At 53.1% G+C, this 20,573-nt stretch overlaps 2 protein-coding genes across 5 annotated transcripts; one reads left to right on the top strand and one right to left on the bottom strand.

Annotated features, from left to right (window-relative positions):
* Positions 1-1,908: 1,908 nt before the first annotated feature.
* On the bottom strand, positions 1,909-14,759 carry UNC5CL (unc-5 family C-terminal like). 3 transcript variants are annotated; one of them, XM_036413751.2, is made up of 11 exons: positions 14,641-14,759; positions 11,528-11,729; positions 11,349-11,409; positions 10,145-10,564; positions 8,761-9,061; positions 7,454-7,716; positions 6,683-6,784; positions 6,350-6,417; positions 5,480-5,580; positions 5,217-5,330; positions 1,909-3,726 (listed from the first exon to the last, which is right to left on the bottom strand). In XM_036413751.2, the coding sequence occupies exons 4-11, from the start codon at positions 10,524-10,526 to the stop codon at positions 3,513-3,515; spliced, it is 1,545 nt and encodes a 514-aa protein (XP_036269644.1). In that variant the 5' UTR covers positions 10,527-10,564; positions 11,349-11,409; positions 11,528-11,729; positions 14,641-14,759; the 3' UTR covers positions 1,909-3,512. The 3 variants fall into 3 exon arrangements, with proteins under 3 accessions (XP_036269644.1, XP_036269646.1, XP_036269645.1); XM_036413753.2 differs by lacking the exon at positions 6,683-6,784; XM_036413752.2 differs by lacking the exon at positions 11,349-11,409.
* A 1,472-nt stretch (positions 14,760-16,231) lies between these two features.
* On the top strand, positions 16,232-20,043 carry TSPO2 (translocator protein 2). Of its 2 annotated transcripts, none has more exons than XM_036413770.2 (4): positions 16,232-16,950; positions 18,404-18,597; positions 18,951-19,092; positions 19,286-20,043. In XM_036413770.2, exons 1-4 carry the CDS (start codon positions 16,651-16,653, stop codon positions 19,484-19,486), a joined length of 837 nt encoding a protein of 278 aa, XP_036269663.1. In that variant the 5' UTR covers positions 16,232-16,650; the 3' UTR covers positions 19,487-20,043. The 2 variants fall into 2 exon arrangements, with proteins under 2 accessions (XP_036269663.1, XP_045429217.1); XM_045573261.1 differs by having other exon boundaries at positions 16,250-16,336.
* Positions 20,044-20,573: the final 530 nt, after the last annotated feature.

Below are 20,573 nucleotides of genomic sequence, written 5' to 3'. Positions count from 1 at the left end.
AATTCCCAAATACTTTATGAAGAAAATAATTTAAAATATGCCACTAATAATTTTATATTGATTACATGTAGGAATTATAATATTCTGGATATATTAGATTAAATAAAATACATTATTAAAACTGACTTCACAAAAAAAAAATAAACATGAATGATTTGTAAAAAAAACAAAACTGACTTTACCTGTTTCCCTTTACACTCTTTGATGTGACTGCTAGAAAATATAGAATTAAATATATGGCTTTATTCTATTTCTGTTGGACAGCATGGATCTGGACACTGGCATGCATGTCACTCAGCAGGCAGACGGGGTGCTGAGGACATGTTTCCCTGAACACGGAGCCTCCCGGGGGGGGGCGGGGGGGGGAATCTCTTTGCCAGGGGCTGTTTGGATATTTATAACATCACTCACGGGCCATAAAAATTATCAACTTAAAAGTTAGCCTGCTATATTTGGTCAAACATTTAATTAACTCACCCCTAATGCCTTGGCAGGGTCAGACCACATGATTTCATAGGCCTTAAGTGGGCTGGGTATTCCCACCCCTGAATCTAACCCTGCAGATCGAGACCTGACCTCTCCTGCACATCCCCTCCCAGCTCTAACCCTAACTGGAAGACACTGAGGCACGCACGGGCTTCCACAGCATGCTTAAAAGCAGAAGGCACAAATTTAGTGTTATTAGGGACCAGACAGATAACTTACCAGTGAAAGGCTGGCAGTAAGGTAACAGGCAGTGACCAATGGTTCTATTTAAAGCCAATACACAGCCCTAGCCAGCTTGGCTCAGTAGATAGAGCATCAGTCGGGGTACCTAAGGTCCCGGGTTCAATTCCTGTCAAGGACATATACCTCAGTTGCAGACTCCTCCCCGGCCTGGGCTCTAGTCTGGGTGTGTGCAGGAGGCAATCGTTTCTCTCACATCCATGTTTCTCTCTGCTTTCTCTCTCTCTTCCACTCTCCCTAAAAATCAATGGAAAAGTATATTCGGTTGAGGATTAAAAAATAACTAATATAAAATAAATAAAGGCAATACACAAAGAAAATCCCCAAGGGTATGTCGCTTAGGTCACCATCATGGAATCAAGAGAAGACACCTAGAGAGCCTGGGACGTAGTTGCTCCATTCTAAGGGTAAATAGACTGAGGCCAGAGGGATGAGAGCTTTTCTAATGAGGGCTCCAGCCAGGGCTGATGCTGTCTCCATACGCTCCCAGAACGTCTCAGCTTTGGAAGTCAGCAAATACATGCCAATTAGGTTTGACTTGGGAAAGGCAGGATCCACACTATAGGGATCAGGCAGCCTGCCACCTACTCCAAGATGCCCAAGCCTCCTTTGGGTCCATTCTGACTACCAGATCAGGGAGGAGCCAGAAGGCACTAACCCTGTCACAGAAACCCTCACCGCCTCTATTCACATTTCCAGGCGGCTTGGAACTCTTCAAATGATCTGTTCCAGGGTACAGAGGAACACAAAATAAAGATGCTTTTTGGCTGGCATGGAAAGCAAAGAAGAGATGATGGGAGAAAAGGGGCAGGGGGAGAATTGTACTGGGGTTCCAGAGGAAAATGTTCTTATTAGATGGATCCCAAGCCAGGTACAAGGGAAGGAGGCCAAGGCATTGAGCTGGAATAGTGGCTCCCAGTGGGGTGGGATGCCGAATGAGGAGGGTGGGAGAGGATGGGTGGGGCGAAGGGAAGAGGGAGATGGTAGAAGGGCCCCACTTGCTTCTAACAAAAAGGGCCTGATCTACCATGCTGGACCCAGACAATTTTCACACTAGAAGCACACCATCTACAAAATGCTTCCTCTAACCTGCCCCCATTGGTATAAGTTTACCAATGAGAACCATGCATACCCACAACCAAATGTACCAATCTGAGCAAAATACAGTTAGTAACAAAGAAAGGCAATTTTCATATTTTATTATACAACATTGTTCATCGTGGAAAAAGGCTCAACGTTTTTTAATTAAATATAGAAGCAAACTGTTTCGTGTTGCCAGAGAGATTGTTCGCCTGCCCTTAAAAAATTAACACCTGTTTGCAATCAAAAGCATTGCCAGAGTCAAACCCTTTGTTCTCTTTTCAGAACCCAGCTGTTAAAATCTTGAACACATAGTAGGTGCTGAATAAGCATTTGTTGGACTGGCAGGGGTGTTCTTTAATCCCTATCCTTTATTTCCTGACCCTAAACTGCATCTTGACTCATGAGATAAAATCCCCACTCATCCATTCCTAGCATAGCCCAGTGTCTTTCAATCACCTTTGATATATGATATAACACTGGTTTAGAGACACTTGCCTGAGGGGAATGACTGAGGGTTTCAGAGAAAGAAATAAAGGCAGGCACAGCAATGAAGTAGAGACAAAAAGATGTTAATGCAAAGAATAGCAGAGAGCCAGATTCAGGGATGGATAGTGACCGCAAAATGAAGTCACTTAAAGCTACACAGTTCAAAATAAAGAGATAAAAAGGTTGGGCAAGAATGATAATCTTGAAGTTTCTGTTCAGTTTTGATGTTTTATAACAGACAGAGAGAGATAAGGTACGTATAAGGAGACAAAGGAAGGCGAAGGAGACAGATAGACAGCCAGGTAGGACTTGCCCACTTGTAGATCTGGCCTTGAACTCCTATGGACCCTCACCTCCCACCAATTATGCCAGGCTGCTTAATGCCTCAGCACTCCACACTCACTCCTGGCTCCTCCTCTCCAGTCATTCCCCACCCCTACCCCTTCCCCTACCCCTACCTAAACATGTCCCAACCACTCTGCACGTTCAAGTCTCTCTGCAGCATCCTCGCTGCGCCAGCCCATGCTCAGCTCCCTCTCTTTTCCACTCCTGAAGCATACAGTTCACACCACACTCACATCCCTAACCACAGGAGATACAGGGTGGGTGGAAGTTGGTTTACAGTTGTTCGTATGGAAAATAATACAATAATTAATAAATAATACAAGAATAAACTCTGTTTCCCATGCTCACAACTATAGACCTACATTTGCCCACCCTTACCCACTGTTTTAGAGTTTGCCCTCCGCTCATATGAGTAATCTTGACTTCCACATGAGAACTGTATGCTTGTCAAGACTCCAAATTCCCCCATATGTTCTAGGATTCCGCATGATGCCCATTCCAATGCTGGGTACCACCAAGTGCTCAGTGAATACTGTGGACTGACCAGTCCCCAAGATGTGCCAGTACCGCAACCTAACAGTCTTTTTGGTCTATGAAATAGCTTCTCAGAGGCCTAACATGCGAGTCCATCTCCTGGGCTCCTGCGCCCCCTGCCGTCCAGGAGGGGATCTGCAGGCAGAACAAAGCCAGTCACAAGATAGTCCTGATCCCAGGCAGGCTGGCAATGGCAGCCCAGCCTCACAGTGGCCTGAGACATGGTCTGAGGGTTCTGATGAGGTCGGTGGGCACAACCAGAAACCTATGTTCCTCCTAGGTATCCAGGCAAACCGCACTGCAGACCGTGCCCCACCCTGCCCCACTCCAGGGTGGACTCAGAGCTTCACATCCAGCTCCAGCTCCAGGCCCTGGTTCTCCCAGGTGCCCATGCGGATGGGGGCCAGGCTGCCCATGTAGCTCTGGATGGCAGAGGCACAGTCCAGCCGCTCCATGAGGGTCATGAGGTAATGCAGCTCCTGCAGGCTGCCGTTCTGCTCCTCGAACAGCTCCAGGATGGCCGCAGCAGGGCTGCTCTGGCAGGACAGGAAGCTGGCCCGCAGACATAGAGAGGAAAGGAGGAGAAGGAGGGGTGCTCGGTGAGAGCCATACCCTCCCCAGCTCTGGTTCTCATCCTGCTCCTGCCTACCTTCAAGGCGGTGGGAAGGAAGCCCAAGACTTGGAAATCTGAGCTTGCTCTGGCTCAAAAGTCACTCCTCTCTAAGCCTCAGTTTCTCTCCTGACACCCAGGGCTTGGATGAGATTACCTCTAAGGTGATTATTGTCCCCTCTACACCCTTTCCCGTTCCCCACCTCCAACACACTATCCCCCTTCCCTTCTCTGTCCAGGTCACAACATCCTGCCTTCCACTGGGGAAACAGTTGTTCCTGCTCAGAAACCTTCCAGCATCTCTTCTGCCTGTGAACCCAGCCCACGTCCCTGACTCTCTGCCTGGCCCTGTTTTGTTGTGTGTGTGTGTGTGTGTGTGTGTGTGTGTGTGTGTGTAGTTTTTTTGGTTTTTGGTTTTTTGGGTTTTTTTTTATTTTGGGGGGTTGTTTTTGTTGTTGTTTATTGATTTGTGTTTTGGTTTGTTTGGTTGTTTTGTTGTTGTTGTTGTTTTCAGAACTTTCCTTCCTGCCCCCATCCTGAGCCTTCCTTCTTCAGGCTATCCACTTACCACTGTGCACACAGCACACCCACACCCCTTGCTGCTCCCGCCAAACAGCATGGCGGGTCCCCCTTCCCTCCTCCCAGAAGCTGTGAGCAAGGAGACCATTCTGCACCCCACAGTTCAGACTTCTGATCATAACTTTCACAAGTCGTTATTATTCCTGCTTTAGCTATCTGGTGCCTCTGTTTTCAACTCGCTCTGAAATATAGGGCGCATGCATTAAGGAACAAGGAATTCTTGCCTTTATTCTGTTAAGCTCTTTGTAACCCTATTAGACTGAGCTCCTGGGTGCTGGGACCCTTCATCTTGTGTCCCAAAGCTGAGCACAGTTTCCCAGGACATAATAGGCACTGGGCGAATGTTTACTGAATGGGTGATTTACAAAGCCACCCTGTGTTCAGCTGGGCCCCGCTCCAAGCCCATCTCCCGGGCGAAGGAAATCTTCCCTGAGCACTGCCTTCAGAGTCTGGGCTCTGAGGCTTAGCTCAGCCTGGTCCTCCCATTGGTTTCTCTGGACAGGGACCATGCCAGCATGGCCTCCATGACTGCCAACACTCATTAACACATGCTAGGCGCTCAGTACATGCTTCACACACATGACCTTATAGCCTGCCCCTCGGGGCACAGGATGTCAAGCACTCAATGTGTAATTTACATGTTAGTTGGCTTCTTTTTTAACATTGATGGAGGAACTACTTGGAGCCAGGCATCATTCTAGGTACTGACAATACCGTGGTAACTAGAAAGAGCTGCCCCTTTTATGGGCGATAGGGTGGGAGTAGCCATTATCTCTCTTATCTGTGGTCAAAACCACCACCACCACCACCACCCCACCCCCCGCCTCCCCTGGGCAGATCTCATCCCTCTTACCGGATCTTCATGCCGCAGAGCCCCAGGTGGGAGGCCAGTCTCCGCCAGTCATTGCCTGTGATGCTGTTCGGCTCCAGCAACATCTGCAGCTGCTTAAAGAGCTCGGGGGGCAGCCTGAGGCCAGGTGGGGGGAGATGGTACTCTCAGAGGGGAGGACCAGAGACCAGTCTGGTTGTACACACCCCAAATGCTGTCCTCATCTAGAGGCACTGGGGTGAATCCCAAACATCCCCCAGGCAACCACCCACGCAGCCCCACCTCACCTATTGCATGGGGGTGGCTGGGCGACAGGGGGCGGCGCTGCCCAGGCTTCTTCCTCTGAGGCCTGAAACCTGAGGATTTCCATGTACTTGGTCTCCAAGCCCTGCGCCAGCAGAGGGGCCAGAAACACACTTAGGACAAGAAGCTGGGGAACTGACCTCCGTTTCTCACGTCGTCCTCCAGCCTGACACGCAGAGCACATTTCCAGGAGGTGCTGCCCTCCCCCACCCAGGGCCCGGATCCACTGCTTCCCTGATCTCAGAACCTTCAGCCCTCAGTTTGCCTGCTGAACTCTTTGGGACCTGGGACTTGAGGGTCAAACAGGTGCGCCCTAAGACACTAGAAGTCCTGGGCATGTTCATCCAGAAATAAAGACGCTGAGCTCAGCCGTACGTGTCCCCTTCCCTCCATTCCTTCCCCACTCACATCCCTGAGGGGCATCTGCCTGCTCTCCACTAAGAAGCCACCATGGCTCCCCCAAGACTCTCAACCCTGCCTTCTTCACACCTTTCCTTGAGAGAATGGGATATGTCGCTCCCATCCCACGCACTGATGAACCCCTGCTGGCCACGCTCCACGCTGGAGAGGCTCAGCACCATCTCTCGGGTGGAGACCATCAGCCTGGAAAGAAACCACTTCTCTTTGACGCCCACGTGCCCCTGGGCTGAGAGAAGGTTTGGTCTTTTTACTCTCTTACTAGATTCGTCCATGAACAGACAAGAGAGAGCCCGGGACGAAGGGTAACTCAGAGGCCAGGTGCCATCTTACCTGCTTGATCAGGGCCATAGGTACTGGGCACCAGACCCCTCTCCCACTTTGCCCAGCACTCCTCCCAGGCCCTGCCCCTGCCCCTGCCCTCAGCTGCCACTCACATCCTGGAAGGTGTGCATGGTGACGATGATCTCATTGGCTAGTGCTGAGCAGTCCTCGTTCTCATTGGCTACAAAAGGGAGCAGATAGGGCAGGTGAGAGAGGAAACAGCCCGACATGAAAGAGCAGGAAACCTGAAGGACAATGAGGCTTTGGAAATCAGAAGCTGGGCAGGACCCTCCAGGTTTCCCTCTGCAAAGAGTGGGTGGCTCCTCGCCTTGAGCATTCCAGGAGCGTGGCCGGATGCAGAACGGCTGAGCTCCAGAGTGACCCGTGGGGAGGGGAGGGGAGTAGAGGAAAGAGGGAGGACAGGAAGTGGACCGGCGCCTGACTACCTGCTTTCCTCCGGAAGCAGAAGGAGCGGAAGGGGCACTTCCCGTGCCAGATGTGGAGATGGGGAACCACTTGGCAACTGCTGTCATCCACGTTCTCCCAACCTGGGGAGAGGACCGAGAGCGGAGGCCTCAGAGAGCAGGGCCTCCCACAGTGTTTACGGAAACCGTACATTGTGGCAGGTGCCATGCAGGGTGCGGTGGGGAGGGACCAGGAGCAGCAAAACCAAATGAGTGGGAGTTTCGGAGCCTGGGCAGGGGACCCTGTGAGTGGTCTTCCTTCGACCACCACACACAGCTCACAGATCCCTCACTCTTATAACCCCCCACCCTCTCATCCACGACCCCCCGAAGCAGTCATGCATCTTTGCCCATACAAATGCCCTAGGTCCCAGAGGCAATTCCCAGAGCCCATGCCACCCAGGAAAGAGACCCAAGCAGAGAAGATGGGGACCCCCCCTCCACACCACTCCATCCAGGTGGAACAATGAAAGCCTCCCCATTGGGGGTGCCAGGCCTCTCCTTCCCTCCTCCCACCCTGCCTCACCCTGTCCTCCCATGGAGGGACGAGGGCTGAGTGAGCCACAGACAAAGGAAGCGGGCAGAACCTGGGAACCCCTCAAGTTATCAGCAGAGACCAGAAGGCCCCTCTGGAGCCTGCCCAAGAGTCTCTGAAAGGAGCCTGAGGGCCCCCCCCCCCTATTTCCACCCCAGGGGAGGCCCAGACCCCTCGCTCGGTGGTGCTCCCTCCTGCCCTGTCCAGGCCTCGCTCACCCTCAGAGATGTACTTGAGCTTGAGGCACTGGTCCCCGCGGGCCCCGGTGAAGTCAAAGAGCTGGCAGGGCCCGCGCAGGCGCCCGCCGTGGGGCTGCTCATTGGTCAGGGCCCACTGCAGGGCACAGGGCGTGTTGTTGAGGAAGTAGACGCGCAGCTGCAGGTGGGTCTGTCCCGGCGCCAGCGGCGAGCAGAACACTGCCAGCTGCAGCCATTTGCGAGCTTCCTGGACAGTGGGTGCCTCCAGCACACACGTGTAGAGGCTGTGGAATAGAGCGAGACGGTGCAGGGCCTGGTGTAGGGGATTCTGGGATGCCAGCACACTAGCCACCCAGCTCCTGTGCCAGAGGCCTCCTTGGGGGCCTCCACAGAACCAAGAGAGCAGACCAGGGTGTGCATAGAGAGGATGTGAGCAGGCAGAGTTGGTGGGAGGAGGAAAAGTGAGGCACGTGCAGTGACCATCACAGTGTGGAGAAGAGCCAGAAAATATCTCGGCATAGAACAGGGGGCAGCTGGCTCAGGGCCGCCATGCTTTGGAAGGGTCCACAGATGGCTGGTCCCACTCTGGTTAATGGTGGCAAGGAGAATGAGAGGAAGAAGGGCCTAAGATTCTAGAAAGACAGAGCTGCCCTAGCTGGGTGCTCCATGGTTAGAGAATTAGCCTGCTGACTGAATGATCCTGGGTTCGATTCCCATCAAAGGCATGTGCCTCGGTTGCAGGCTAGGTCCCTGGCCCTGGTTGGAGCACATGCAGGAGGCAACCAATAGATGTATCTCTCTCTCACAGATGTTTTTCTCTCTCTGTCTCTCCCTCTCCCTTCCACTCTTCAAAATAAACAAATAAACAAACAAATAAATAAATAAATAAAAATTCAATAGAAAACCTCGGGTGAGGATTAACCAAAAGAAAGACAGAACTTAGGACAGACAAGAGATGGGATGGTGCTTAGGGCATTAGAAGGGACAAACTTGCCTAGGCAGTTGGGGGACAGCCCTAAACACGGGCACAGACATAGACAATCTTAGAGAGGCAAAGGTGGGGACAGAACAGGGCCCCTCCAGAAAGAGGGTGGGGGGAAGCCAGGCCTCCTAAACAGGCAGAGACCAGAGGGGATGTACAGTCCTGGACAGGGTTGGAGTGACACGAACTGTCCTAGACATTAGGACAGAGGAACCAAGAAGGGACACGGGGAAATAAGGGGTTTGCAGGCCACTGGAACTGATAAAGGAGCAGATCCATGCAGAGATGAGGATGGGGCAGGCAGAAAAGGGGGGGCAGAGAGGGGGGCCCAGGGGCCTGTGCCCACCTGAAGTGGGAGAGCTGGATGCGGCACTCGTCCAGGGAGGTGTGGACGCCCTGCTTCCCGAGGGGCTTCCAGTCTTTAGCGTCGAGCAGGTTGGTGTTGCTGCTGTAGGCGTGGGCGTGGCTGGGCACCTGGGCGCAGTGCTTGAAGGTGAGGGTGCAGGGCTTCAGGAAGGAGGCCCCATGGGGTCCGCATGCCACCACAGGGCTCACCAGCCCCTGGGCTCGGGACAATGACGGGCCATCCGACAGGTCCCACACCAGGACCAGTGACACCCGCTCCTGGCGGCCCAAGGCCACAGCGCCTGGGGAGACGGAGAGCTGGGATGGGCCAGACAAGCAGACACACCCTGCCCCAGGGGAGGCCAGGCCAGCCTGGGAGGGGAGGTGGGGCAGGAGTCCAGGTGCCCACAGGGAAGGCAGTACGGATGGAGAGCAAGACAACTGAGCTGACATGTGGTGTAACCCTGGGCCAGTCACCCTCAGAGCAGGGTGGCCCTGGCCCATGCAGGGCCTGAGTGAATGTGCACAAAGAGCTCCTCCCCCACTTCCCCTTTCCTTTATTGGAGGGACCTTAACCCCGCCTGCTGGGAAGTTGTCTTTGAGGTCAATAAACTCATACTCAAATGTGGACAATTTTCAGCGTGGCTCTGTGGTTGAGCATCTAACTATGCACAGTTCAATTCCTGGTCAGGACACATGTCCAGGTTGTGGGCTCGATCCCCATTGGGTAAGGTGACCAGACGTCCCGCTTTTGGCGGGACAGTCCCGATTTTTAACAATTTTCCCCACATCCCGCGGCATTTTTAAAAAGTCCCGATTTTTGGAAAGAATCATTCCAAAAATCGGGACTTTTTAAAAACACATTGGGTCGCAGAACAAATTGTTAAAAATCAGGACTGTCCCACCAAAATTGGGACATCTGGTCACCTTACCGTTGGAGGGTGTGTAGGAGGCAGCCAATCAATGATTCTCTCTCATCATTTTTTTTAAATATATTTTATTGATTTTGTACAGAGAGGAAGGGACAGATATAGAGAGTTAGAAACATCGATGAGAGAGAGTCATCGATCAGCTGCCTCTTGCACACCCCCTACTGGGGATGTGCCCGCAACCAAGGTACATGCCCTTTGACCGGAATCGAACCCGGGACCCTTCAGTCCCCAAGCCGACGCTCTATCCATTGAGCCAAACCGGTCCCGGCTCTCTCTCATCATTGATGTTTCTATCTCTCTCTCCCTCTCTGATATCAATAAAAACGTATATTTTTTAAAAATGTAAACAATTTTCAAAATTAGGAAGGTGTCTGACTGCTCCCTTCCACGAAGGACCCTGTGCAGCCCGCTGTCTGAGCAGCTGCACGCCGCAAAGTGAGCCCGCGCTGTTACCTGGCGGGATGAGCAGCGAGATGCCCGTGTCCCGCAGGATCAGGCAGCCGCCGCGGTGATCCACCTCCCGAGCCGCAAACACCAGCAGCTTGTGCATCAGCAGCCGCGTGACGGTCTGGCCCTGGGTGGGCGTGTGCAGCTCCTGGTAGAAGGCGGCCATCTCCGACAGGGCGGCCGGCGGGCCCTGGTGTGGGGACTCATCTTCAGGGAGGGGAGTAGGATGGGGCACTGGCTCCGCTTGCCTGTCCGGCTTCCAGCTGGCCCGCAGCCAGCGGGGACAGTGCCATCGCAGGCACTGGACCAGAAGGAGGACACTTGCCACCGGAATGCCCACTAGCAGCAGGAACGGGGCAGGTTGGAAGGAATTCTCACTGGAGCTCATCTGCCTGGTCACTGGATGCTGCCAGCTCCCCTGCACCCCTGCAACAGCCAAGGCCAAGGGCAGGGGTTAAAGAAGTCAGTGCCAGGCTAACCCTCTGCAACGTCATAGAGGCCAAGACTCAGCATCCAAACGCCTGCGGTGATATTCCAGCACCCCACACCCTCAGTCACAGCAGTTCCTCTAACAGAACGTCACCATCTCTCTTACTTAAGAGCCCACGGCAGCTGAAACCGGTTTGGCTCAGTGTATAGAGTGTCAGTCTGCGGACTTAAAGGTCCCAGGTTCAATTCCTGTCAAGGGCATGTACGTTGGTTGCGGGCACATCCCCAGTGGGAGGTGTGCAGGAGGCAGCTGGTCAATGTTTCTCTCTCATCGATGTTTCTAGCCCTCTGTCCCTCTCCCTTCCTCTCTGTAAAAAATCAATAAAATATATTTTTTTAAAAGAGCCCACGTCAGCTTTTCATGACCTACACTTCAAACTAAACTCCCCTGAGGCAGAGAGAGCTGGTCTTCAGGGTATGTGAGCTCAAATGCACATTGGTCCCTGGCTGAGAGCGCTTGTCATATTACTTAATGTGCTTTCGTTTCCTCACCTATCAGAATGCCTACCTTGATCTACACGTTCTGATACAGAAAAAACCTTTGTGGAGAAAAGCAATTCCCAGGGAGGAGACACCCCCTGATTTCATTCTTATAAATAACAAAACTAAATAGACGTGTAGATACGTATTTATGAGTATGTATACAGGAGTGGGCAAAAGCAGGTTTGCGTAATACGGTAACGAATAAATAACACAAGAATGAACTCCTTTGCGTACTCACAGCTGCACACCTCCTTTTGCCAAGCCCGAGTATGAATTGTAGAGGAAGGTCTGGAGCAGAGCTGTGCAATAAAAACGTAACGTGAGCCACGTATATAATTTTAAACATTTTAGTGGCTACAGTCAGAGAGCACAAAGAAACAGGAGAAATTAATTTTAATAATGGATTTCTCATCTTACCCACTATATTCAAAATAGTATCATGTTGGCAGGTAATCGATGTAAAATGATTAGGGCGACAGTTCACATCCTTCCTTCCCCATCAGTCTGTGTTCTCTGCGCCCAGTGCACATCACAGTCGGGGCTTGCTCTGTGTCGAGTGCTGGTGATTCTTGTCTTGGACGTGCAGGTCTGGGAGGACACAACCTTTCCCCGGCCGTCACTGAAAGAGGAGAAATTGAGGGGTGGAAGGTGTGAACCAGGACTTTCAATTTTTTAAAACTCTTTTTCTAGTTTAATTTGAGTTTTTCACACCAGGCATGGATTTTATATTAACTTTGCGGTCTTTTTAAAAGCCATTACAAGTGAGGGGTGATGGGGGGGTGAAGGGAGAGGAGGGGGAATTACTTCTCAGAGTGGTTGCCAGGCCGGCCTGAGCTCATGTGGAAAGCATTCATAGGTGATAAAGGACTATCCAAACATGCTTGTTTATTTATGCTCCTCCTTCCTACCCAAAAGATCTTTCCTTTCGGGAGTAACAAAAGTGAAAAGTGAAAACAAAAAGAGAAAGAAAAACACAGGTGGGGCCTCCAGGGAGGCTGGAATGAGGCGGGGCTGGAGCCTGCACTGGCCCCCGGGCTCACCAGGCGGCCGGCTGCCCAGCACGGCTACACCCCCGATGGCCAGGCTGCCGTAGGCCACACTGGCAGCAGGGCCTTGGACTGGAACCGCCTTCCAGCACCTCCTGCACAGACACCCATGATTCCGAGGCCCCCCAGAAGCCATGCCTCCCCATCCTCCTTTCCCTCTTCCTCCTTGATTTCCAACACTCTCCATTCCAGCCAGACTGAACTCCTCACACCTCGTTAATTCTCAGTTCTCGCCTCTGGCTTTTGCTCATGCTGTTGCCTTTCACCCCTCACCTGTGCTCCCCGCCTGCCTCTTCGTCCCACCTGGACCCCTCCTTTCCAGCTCAACTACCCTTCCAACCCCTGTCACTGGCCCTCCATAGTCCTGTGCCTCCAAAATTTCCCTCTGCTGGTCTCCCCATTCAGATGAACATTTCTGAGGGCCAGCTGTGTACCAGGCACTGAGAGAAGCTGTCTTGGCAAAGAAGGCATCATATTCAGCTCTCAAGTACCTTCTGGGGGAATGGGACTCATTCACTCCTCGGTTGACTCACTGGGGTCTGGCCTCCGTTCCTCCCCATCCCTGCACTCAAACCAACCACCTCGCCCCAGCCTCTGCTCCTTCACTGCCCACCTCTTCCTTCCTTCCACCTCGCCCGGAGAGCATAAGCCTCCTACCTACCTTCTCCAGACTGGAGGCAAAGCTCCTCTATCCTGAGCATTGAGGACTGGGTGGATCTCCCTGGGTCCTCCTTGTGGACCGGGCAGGAGGGTGGGGCACGGTTCCCTCTGCCTGAGGACCCAGCTGAGCAGCCAGCGCTGCAGGCCTCTCACCGGGCACACACGTGAAGCGGGTGAGCCGGCCGTACCAGGCCGGTGGTAATGGGGCCTGGGCTGCAAGCTTCCCGTGATGCCCCACCCCTGCCTTTGGGGTCCTCTGCATCAGAGGTGATTGAACTATCACTGCAGCAATAAGGGCTTCGCTCTGCACACGGCGTTAACGCGCTCTGCTTGGCCTCCTCTTCCACAGCCTTACGAGCCAGTGTTATTTTTATTTCCGTCTCAGAGATGAGGAAGCCAACTTCTGTCCCCGTAGTGAGGATGATGGGAGATTATTGAGCCACAACTGGAGGCAAGAGGGAGGATGTGGGGGGGATGACAGGACAGTGAGTTAACCAAGGAGTGAATGAGTCTCATTCCCCCAGAAGGTCCTCCAGAAACACTCCCTCTCTCTTCCCGCCCCTTGTGGTTCCCCAGCCTCTTTTCCATTTCTAGCAGAGGTGACGTTGGAAGAGGAAGAAATGAAAATAAAGTACAGCTAACAGAAGGACCTAAAGGCACATCCTTGGTTCCACACCCGCACCCCTGCCCAACGAGGTGCCAGTGGCAGGGGCTGGGCCGGCCAGAGTGGAAGAAAGGCGAGGCTCTGCTGTTTTATTTTCTTTTTTAAATATATTTTATTCATTTTTTTTACAGAGAGGCAGGGAAAAAGATAGAGAGTTAGAAACATCGATGAGAGAGAGTCATCAATCAGCTGCCTCTTGCATGTCCCCTACTGGGGATGTGCTCGCAACCAAGGTACATGCCCTTGACCCGAATCAAACCTGGGACCCTTCAGTCTGCAGGCTGACGCTCTATCCACTGAGCCAAACCGGTTTCGGCAAGGCTCTCCTGTTTTATAGCAACCACCTTCCCGGGGCCTCCAAAGACCAGAGTCCATGTCCTCTGCACCCCACTGCAGTGCAGCAGAGGCCCCCGCCTGGCCTCCCCACCTGGGGCAGGCAGTATGTACGGACCCCCAAGGCCCCTTGGGCTTCCTATATGGATTCCATGCACTGCCTGGCCAGGAGCGGGCTAACTCCTCCCCAGCTCAGCCCCCGTCTCCCAGGCTGACAGCTGTCTCCAGACCTCGGCCCTCTCTCCGTCCTCCTTGCCCCAGGAGGGTCCTGAATGGACAGCGTGGCACACAGTTCCATGTACCCTGGAGCTTCCCAGCCTCACGCCTGACTCCTTATTACCCTGGCCTCCAGAGTCTAGCCCCAGGCCCAGTTCCCCAAGACGAAGATCCTTGGAATGCTACCGTGGCCTGTCCCTAGGGAGTCACTCATCCAGTGCAAAGATCTGGGCCCCTGCTGCAAAGCTTGCTCCTCTCCTCTGAGGAAACTCTCAGCCCGTCTCGCACGGCATCGGTTCTTACCACACCCGCTCCACCCTGATAGATCTCAGTACTGAAGGACATAAAATGTTCCAACGGGGATGGGTCCAAAACTCAGTCATGGGCAGCATTCACCAACAGAGCACACCTGTCCACAGCGCATAGCATCATCCCCGTGGTCCTCATACCCACTGGGCAGTGGCCATCTCCCAAGCCCCTCCATCCTCTCCTCCTCCGGCAGCGGGTCTCAACTCTGCAGGCTTGGCTGAGTTGGCCTGACTCCTCCCGTGAGCCCTCAGGGGCCCCATTAAATGCCCACCCAACCCCAGCTGCCCCAGCGGGGTGCTCACCTTGCCAGGCAGGTGCGCCCAGAAGCTGCCAGTGTATCTGGGAACAGTAGATTCTTCTCTGAGAAAAGGAGAGGTCACCCAGACCCTGTCACCATGCCAGGAGACCAGTGCGGTGGGCGGGGAATCAGGCAGGAGTGGCCCAGTGCTTCCCAGCAGAGGCCTCCCTCCCCGCCGCCTCCCCCCCCCCCCTTTGGAGTGTGGGAGCCTGTCCCTGTCTGTTGGCAAAGTCCAGCCGAGGTCAGGGAGTAGCCCAGGATCCGAGAAGTCAGGGGACTTGCCAGTTACGTCTGGATGGGAGGGGACAGAGAGGCGATAACCTGGGTGTAGGTGCAACTCCTGGTGCAGGAGAACGCCCTCCCTACAGTGCCCTCTGCTGGTGAGTGCCCTGCCCCAGCTAGAGGCTCTTGAAATGGCAGAGGATTAGAGAGGGGAACCTGAACCAGATCCCCTCAACTATACTGTGCACATGAACCACCTAAGGACCTTTTTAAAAGTACATGTTTATTGATTTTTTTCTTGGTGATAAAGGGAGAGGGATAGAGAGATGGAAACATTAATGAGAGAGAAACATCAGTGGGCTGCCTCCTGTACACCCATTACTGAGAATCAAGGCTGCAATCCGGGCATGTGCCCTGACCGGGAATTGAACCTACGACATCTTGGTTCATGGGTCAATGCTCAACCACTGAGCCACACCAGCCAGGCCCACCTAGGGATCTTGCTAAAATTCAGGTTCTGGTCCCATAGGTTGGGGATAGTGGGGGAGGGGGAGATTCTGCATCTCTAAGGAGCTCCCAGGTGCTGCCAGTGGGATGACAGAGAGAGGCACAGAGTGACATAGGGGCACAGAGAAGGTTAGTGAATTGCAATTAGCTGGTGGCATTGGGGCGAACCCATATCTGCTCCCTAGTCAGTGCTGCTCTTCCCCCCGCCCCCACCCATCCACAGTCTGTGCTGGCAGGGACTCAGGGAGAGCGGAACCTCAGGCCGTTTGCCACCGGAGTCCTTCCTGAGAAACTCTGTCTAGGGAAGATGGTGCCACTGGAATGAAAGCTCCTGTGAAAAGGGATGTTTTTAAAGCTATTTGCTGCTGTATCCTCAGCTCTTGGTGCAGCCTGACCCCGAGCAAGTGTTGCACAAAGACCCGCTGGCTGAATGAGTGGACCAGCTAAGAGAAAAGATGCATTTTTGATCCAGACTGCCAACACCGAAGCCAGGTGACCCACCTGCCAGCTAGGTCATCACAGGCCAGTAGCTCAACCTCTCTGAGCCCCTTGTCTGTCAAATGCAGACAATGTCTCTCTTGTGAGGGATGATCATTGTCATTATTGAGCTAATAAATCTATAGCGCTCAGCACAAAGCAGGTGCTCTGTGAGTGGTAACTGTTATCGCCATGGATTGGTCTCCTGCAGTTGAGAAACCATTGCAACCCCCCCCAAAACCACAGATATTATCTCCCCTAAAAAATAAGTAACTGCCGCTGCTTTCACCTCAGTTAATGATTCTCTAGCTTTTGACTGCAACTCCACCCCTCTGCTGCCTTCCTGGGCAGGGTGGGGCAGGGGCTGGGAGGAGGGAGGTGAGAGCGTGGGATAAACAGCTCCCAGGGTCCCCCAAGTCGAGAGGTGGTCAAAGGAAGGTGGAGAGCGGCCAGCCTGGAAGGAGACCTCACGCCTAAAGCACAAGCAAGGGGCAGTGAGTGATCAGAACGCTGTTGGGGATGGAGAGGGCAGGTGTCTGTCTTTCCCGGGAAGAGCTCTGTCTGAGCCACACGGAAGGCTGTCTACTCCTTGGAGTCACAAAGCTCTAAGGGCTTGTGGATGACTGGTCAAGCTTTACGTCCAAGCCAGGAAAAGTTCCGCTGACCAACAACTACAGCCAGGGGCTGTGTCCATGCATCATGAATTCATTTCCAAAAAGAACCCTTGGGGTCAATCTCAGTTACAGGAAGGTTCTAGAGACATCTGAGGGTCCCTTCCACCCCTGTGGACCCAGAGCTGGTTCACGGGATGCAGCTTGGGACCGATCTGTCTCAGGAGATCGGGCTCTCACAAAGCCAAAGCTTCAATCACCCACAAGTGGCCCCTCCAGAGGCCTCAGCCAAGCAGATCAGGGGCCCCCGGTCTGAGAGAGCCCTTCAGGGCCATGCAGGCAGCAACCTGGGCTCCTCAGCCAAAACCACCACCCTTGTCACTGGAGAAAGGCGGGCCACTGGGAGCCCTACTCTGCCCTTTTCCCCTCCCCCACCCACCTCTGCCTCTCACACATCATACATCATCGGGTACCCAGCCTGGGAGGTGCTGCCTGAGGTAAGGGGAACACAGGCCTGAGAATGAGGGTGCACTGGGAATGGTGGAGAGCAGGAGAAAAGAGGATGGGGGTGGGAGGGGGGTGGGCCTCCAACGTTGCAGAGAACAAAAGAAAACACAGAGAAACAGGGACATCAAGGCAGGAGATGAACAAGTAGAGAATGAGGAGCAAAAACAGATCAGTCAAAGGATGCCCAGGCAGGCAGCCTGGTCAGTCTTGTCCCCAGAACCTCCAGGATATGGTCAGGGCCCTTGACAGGAGAGTATGGAGCGGGCAGTCAGTCACCTCAGAATGCTGAGAATAGCCATCGGTTTTTCCCTTTCAATCCTGTCCATCATGGGGTAGGGAGGGATGGGGGGGGGGGGGGGCTGACATATCAGATGCAAATGAGATGACAGGGTGGGGCCTTGGTTGGGGGAGGGTCTGTTCATCATCCCATGTGGGGATGGCATCACAGCAACATGCAAATGAGCATGCAGCTTAATAAACAATCAGGGGGTTGTTTCCTTGTGAAGTCAGGCCACGGAAATCTGGGCGTGGGTGTTTGTGGCACAGAACCTCTGGAAGAGGATGGATGTAGGGACCCTCCCCCAGCTCCTGAGCGGAAGGTGAGACCTAAGGCTTCAGAGAAGAGATCCCACAGCGTCACTCTGCTGAGTGGCATTCAGGCCGGAGCTCAGGCTGGGCGGGCCCCGCATGGGCCAGTCTGGCACAGGAAGATAAGCCCGGCAGATGGGCCGGCCCACTGTGGACTAGAAAAGACCCTCAGGGATCTCAGGCTCCCACCTTCCAAATATGGTCCTCTCAGGCCAGTTGTGTCAGCTTGTTGAGTTCAGTCTAAGGCACTGTCCCCGTCGAGGGCCTGGCCAAGAGCCACCTGCACAAAATATGGTCATGCATGGGCCTGAGCTCCAGGATTCAGATCCACATTGCAGGAGAGGAGCTTTTAACTCAGAAGCCGTTATCAACACTGGACAGTGTCCTCCGAGCGCCTGATGAAAGGGTGGGAAAAACAAGCCCATGGAAACCAGAAGAGCAGCTGGGCAGTAGGGCTCCCGGGAGAAGGATGGGAGGTGGTCTAAGCAGGGGTGATGGCCTAGACCAGTGGTCGGCAAACCACAACTCGAGAGCCACATGCTCCTGCAGTGGCTCCTTGAGTTATTAGCAAAGGCCAGCTTAGGAGTACCCTACTTAAGTAAATAACAATGTACCTACCTATATAATTTAAGATTAAAAAGTTTGGCTCTCAAAAGAAATTTCAGTCATTGTACTGTTGATATTTGGCTCTGTTGACTAATGAGTTTGCCAACCACTGGCCTAGACCTCCTATGTAAGATGGGAGGAGGAGGCGCTCAGGCCAGGAATGGTGTCAGACGGAGGAGGAAGCAGATGAGGGACACAAGGAAAGGACTAAGGGGAAGGCTCACCGTTAGCATGTTCTCTGTCCCCTAGATTTTTGCCTCCTGGAGGAGAATGTGGCCTCAAGGGGCCATCTTTGTGGCCCTGCCCCTCCTGGGGCCCATCGTGGTCTGGCTCCTCGCCCCGCATAGGATGTCTGGTTGGTGTGACCACCTGAGGGAACTGCCCTGGTGCCCACCCTACAAAATCTTGCTGCTCGTGTGGACAGCCATCTACTCCATCATTGGGTGAGCACCCTTTTCTCATGCCCTGGGCTTGGTACCCATTGGGGTGGGAACAAGCCCCTATACCTGACCAGCAAAGGGATGGCACCCCAGCTTGCCTCTTATATGGGTCCCTCTACGCCTGCCTAGGATTCCAGCCAGTCCTCTCCAAGTCTCCCCAGCCTCACCCACCTCACCACGCCCAACTGTCCCCACCGTCTCCTCCCAGCCACCAAATGATGCCTAGACATACTTGCCCTCATTTCAGCCCACAAGGGGGTCTTTCTTTGTACGCAGGAGCTTTGAAGGCAGAGGGCTTCCTCCATTTGCCATGGAACATCCTCCCTGTGAGTTTTCCTGCCGCCATCTCTTCACAGCTATGCCTCCTACCTGGTGTGGAAGGACCTCGGAGGGGGCTTTGGGCGGCACCTGACCCTGCCTCTCGGCCTCTATGCTGTGCAGCTCGCCATCAGCTGGACTTCCCTGACCCTCTTTTTTGCAGCCTACTCCCCTGGTCTGGTAAGGTGCACAGAGCTCAGCAGTGGGAGCACTACCGAAGCAGGTCAATCAGGGGCAGGCAGTTCAGGTGGGCAGACTATGAGCTCCGGTGGAGTTCAAAAAGCCTCAGGAACTTGGCTCAGGGGGTCTAGGGTGCTACAGGAAGCACCTGGGTCTCAGGCCAGCATGCCTGACCACCCTGCCCCCTGCCCAGGCCCTGCTGCACCTGCTGCTGCTCTACGGGCTGGTGGTGACCATGGCGCTGATCTGGCACCCCATCAACAAGCTGGCCGCCTTGCTCCTGCTGCCCTACCTGGCCTGGCTCACTGTCTCTGCTTCCATCACCTACCGCCTGTGGAGGGACAGTCTTTGTCCAGGGCACCAGCCTCTGCCCAAGGGGGAAAAGAGCGACTGAGGCACCGGGGCGCAGGGAAGGAGGGGGAAGGCCAGGGAGGGGTGGAAGAGACTGCAGGCAGGCTGGGGGGGTGGGGGATGTGGGGAGTGGGAGGTGGCCAGGCATTGAGGAGTCCCTGAAGGTAATTCACCCCAATGTGGCCGCTGTCCTGGCTCCCTTGGTGCCAGTTTTTATTAGAATTGAGAGACATGGGAAAAAGGAAAGAAACTTATTTTATACTTAATATAAGTTAATAAATCTTATATTAATAAATATTAATTTAGTAATATCAATTAATAAAACCCTGAGACTAACTTTGGGGATATGATATGAAGGACATGTTTGAGCGAATGATGTCTAGGGCCACAGAGTGGAATAGAAGTGTGTGCATGTGTGTAAGTGTGCACATGTGAAGGAATGTATGAATGTATGTATGAGGAGGGTGACATGCCATCTCTACTTCACTCCCGTGCCCTCCCAAATCTGGCCCCAAAATGTAGACTTTGGTTTTTAATGACCTGAAAAACAAAATCTTTTTGAAAAGTTGAATAAAAGCAAAACAGAAAAGTAAAAAAGAATAATAATTGTACATGTCAAGTTTATATATTTTATTAAATATTAATTATATATTAGATTACATATCTCATAATAATAATTTTACTTAATAACTTATGTTAATTAGGATATTATATTAATTATGATCATTATATTAATGTCCATATCCTATATAATAAAAGCCTAATATGCTAAGCGTCCAACCATTCGTTAGACCATTCAACCAGTCCCTATGACATGCACTGATCACCAGGGGGCAGATGCTCCAACCAGTAGGTTAGCTTGCCACTGCGGTCTGGCCAATTGGGGCTGGGTGAGATGGACCAGACACGCCCTGGAACCCTCCTAGGGTTTCATCCCAGCCCCAATCATGCACCAGTGGGGTCCCTCAGCCTAGTCTGCACCCTCTTGCAATCTGGGACCCCTTGGGGGATGTTGGAGAGCCAGTTTTGGTTTCGGCCCAATCCCCACAGGCCAGGCTGAGGGATGCCACCAGTGCATGAATCCGTGCACCAGGCCTCTGGTTTAATATATAATTAAAGAGTTATAAGAT

Source organism: Pipistrellus kuhlii, unplaced genomic scaffold, assembly GCF_014108245.1.
Source record: "Pipistrellus kuhlii isolate mPipKuh1 unplaced genomic scaffold, mPipKuh1.p scaffold_m20_p_5, whole genome shotgun sequence".
In the NCBI taxonomy this organism is placed as follows: domain Eukaryota; kingdom Metazoa; phylum Chordata; class Mammalia; order Chiroptera; family Vespertilionidae; genus Pipistrellus; species Pipistrellus kuhlii.
This window is presented reverse-complemented; position numbering and strand designations above follow the sequence as displayed.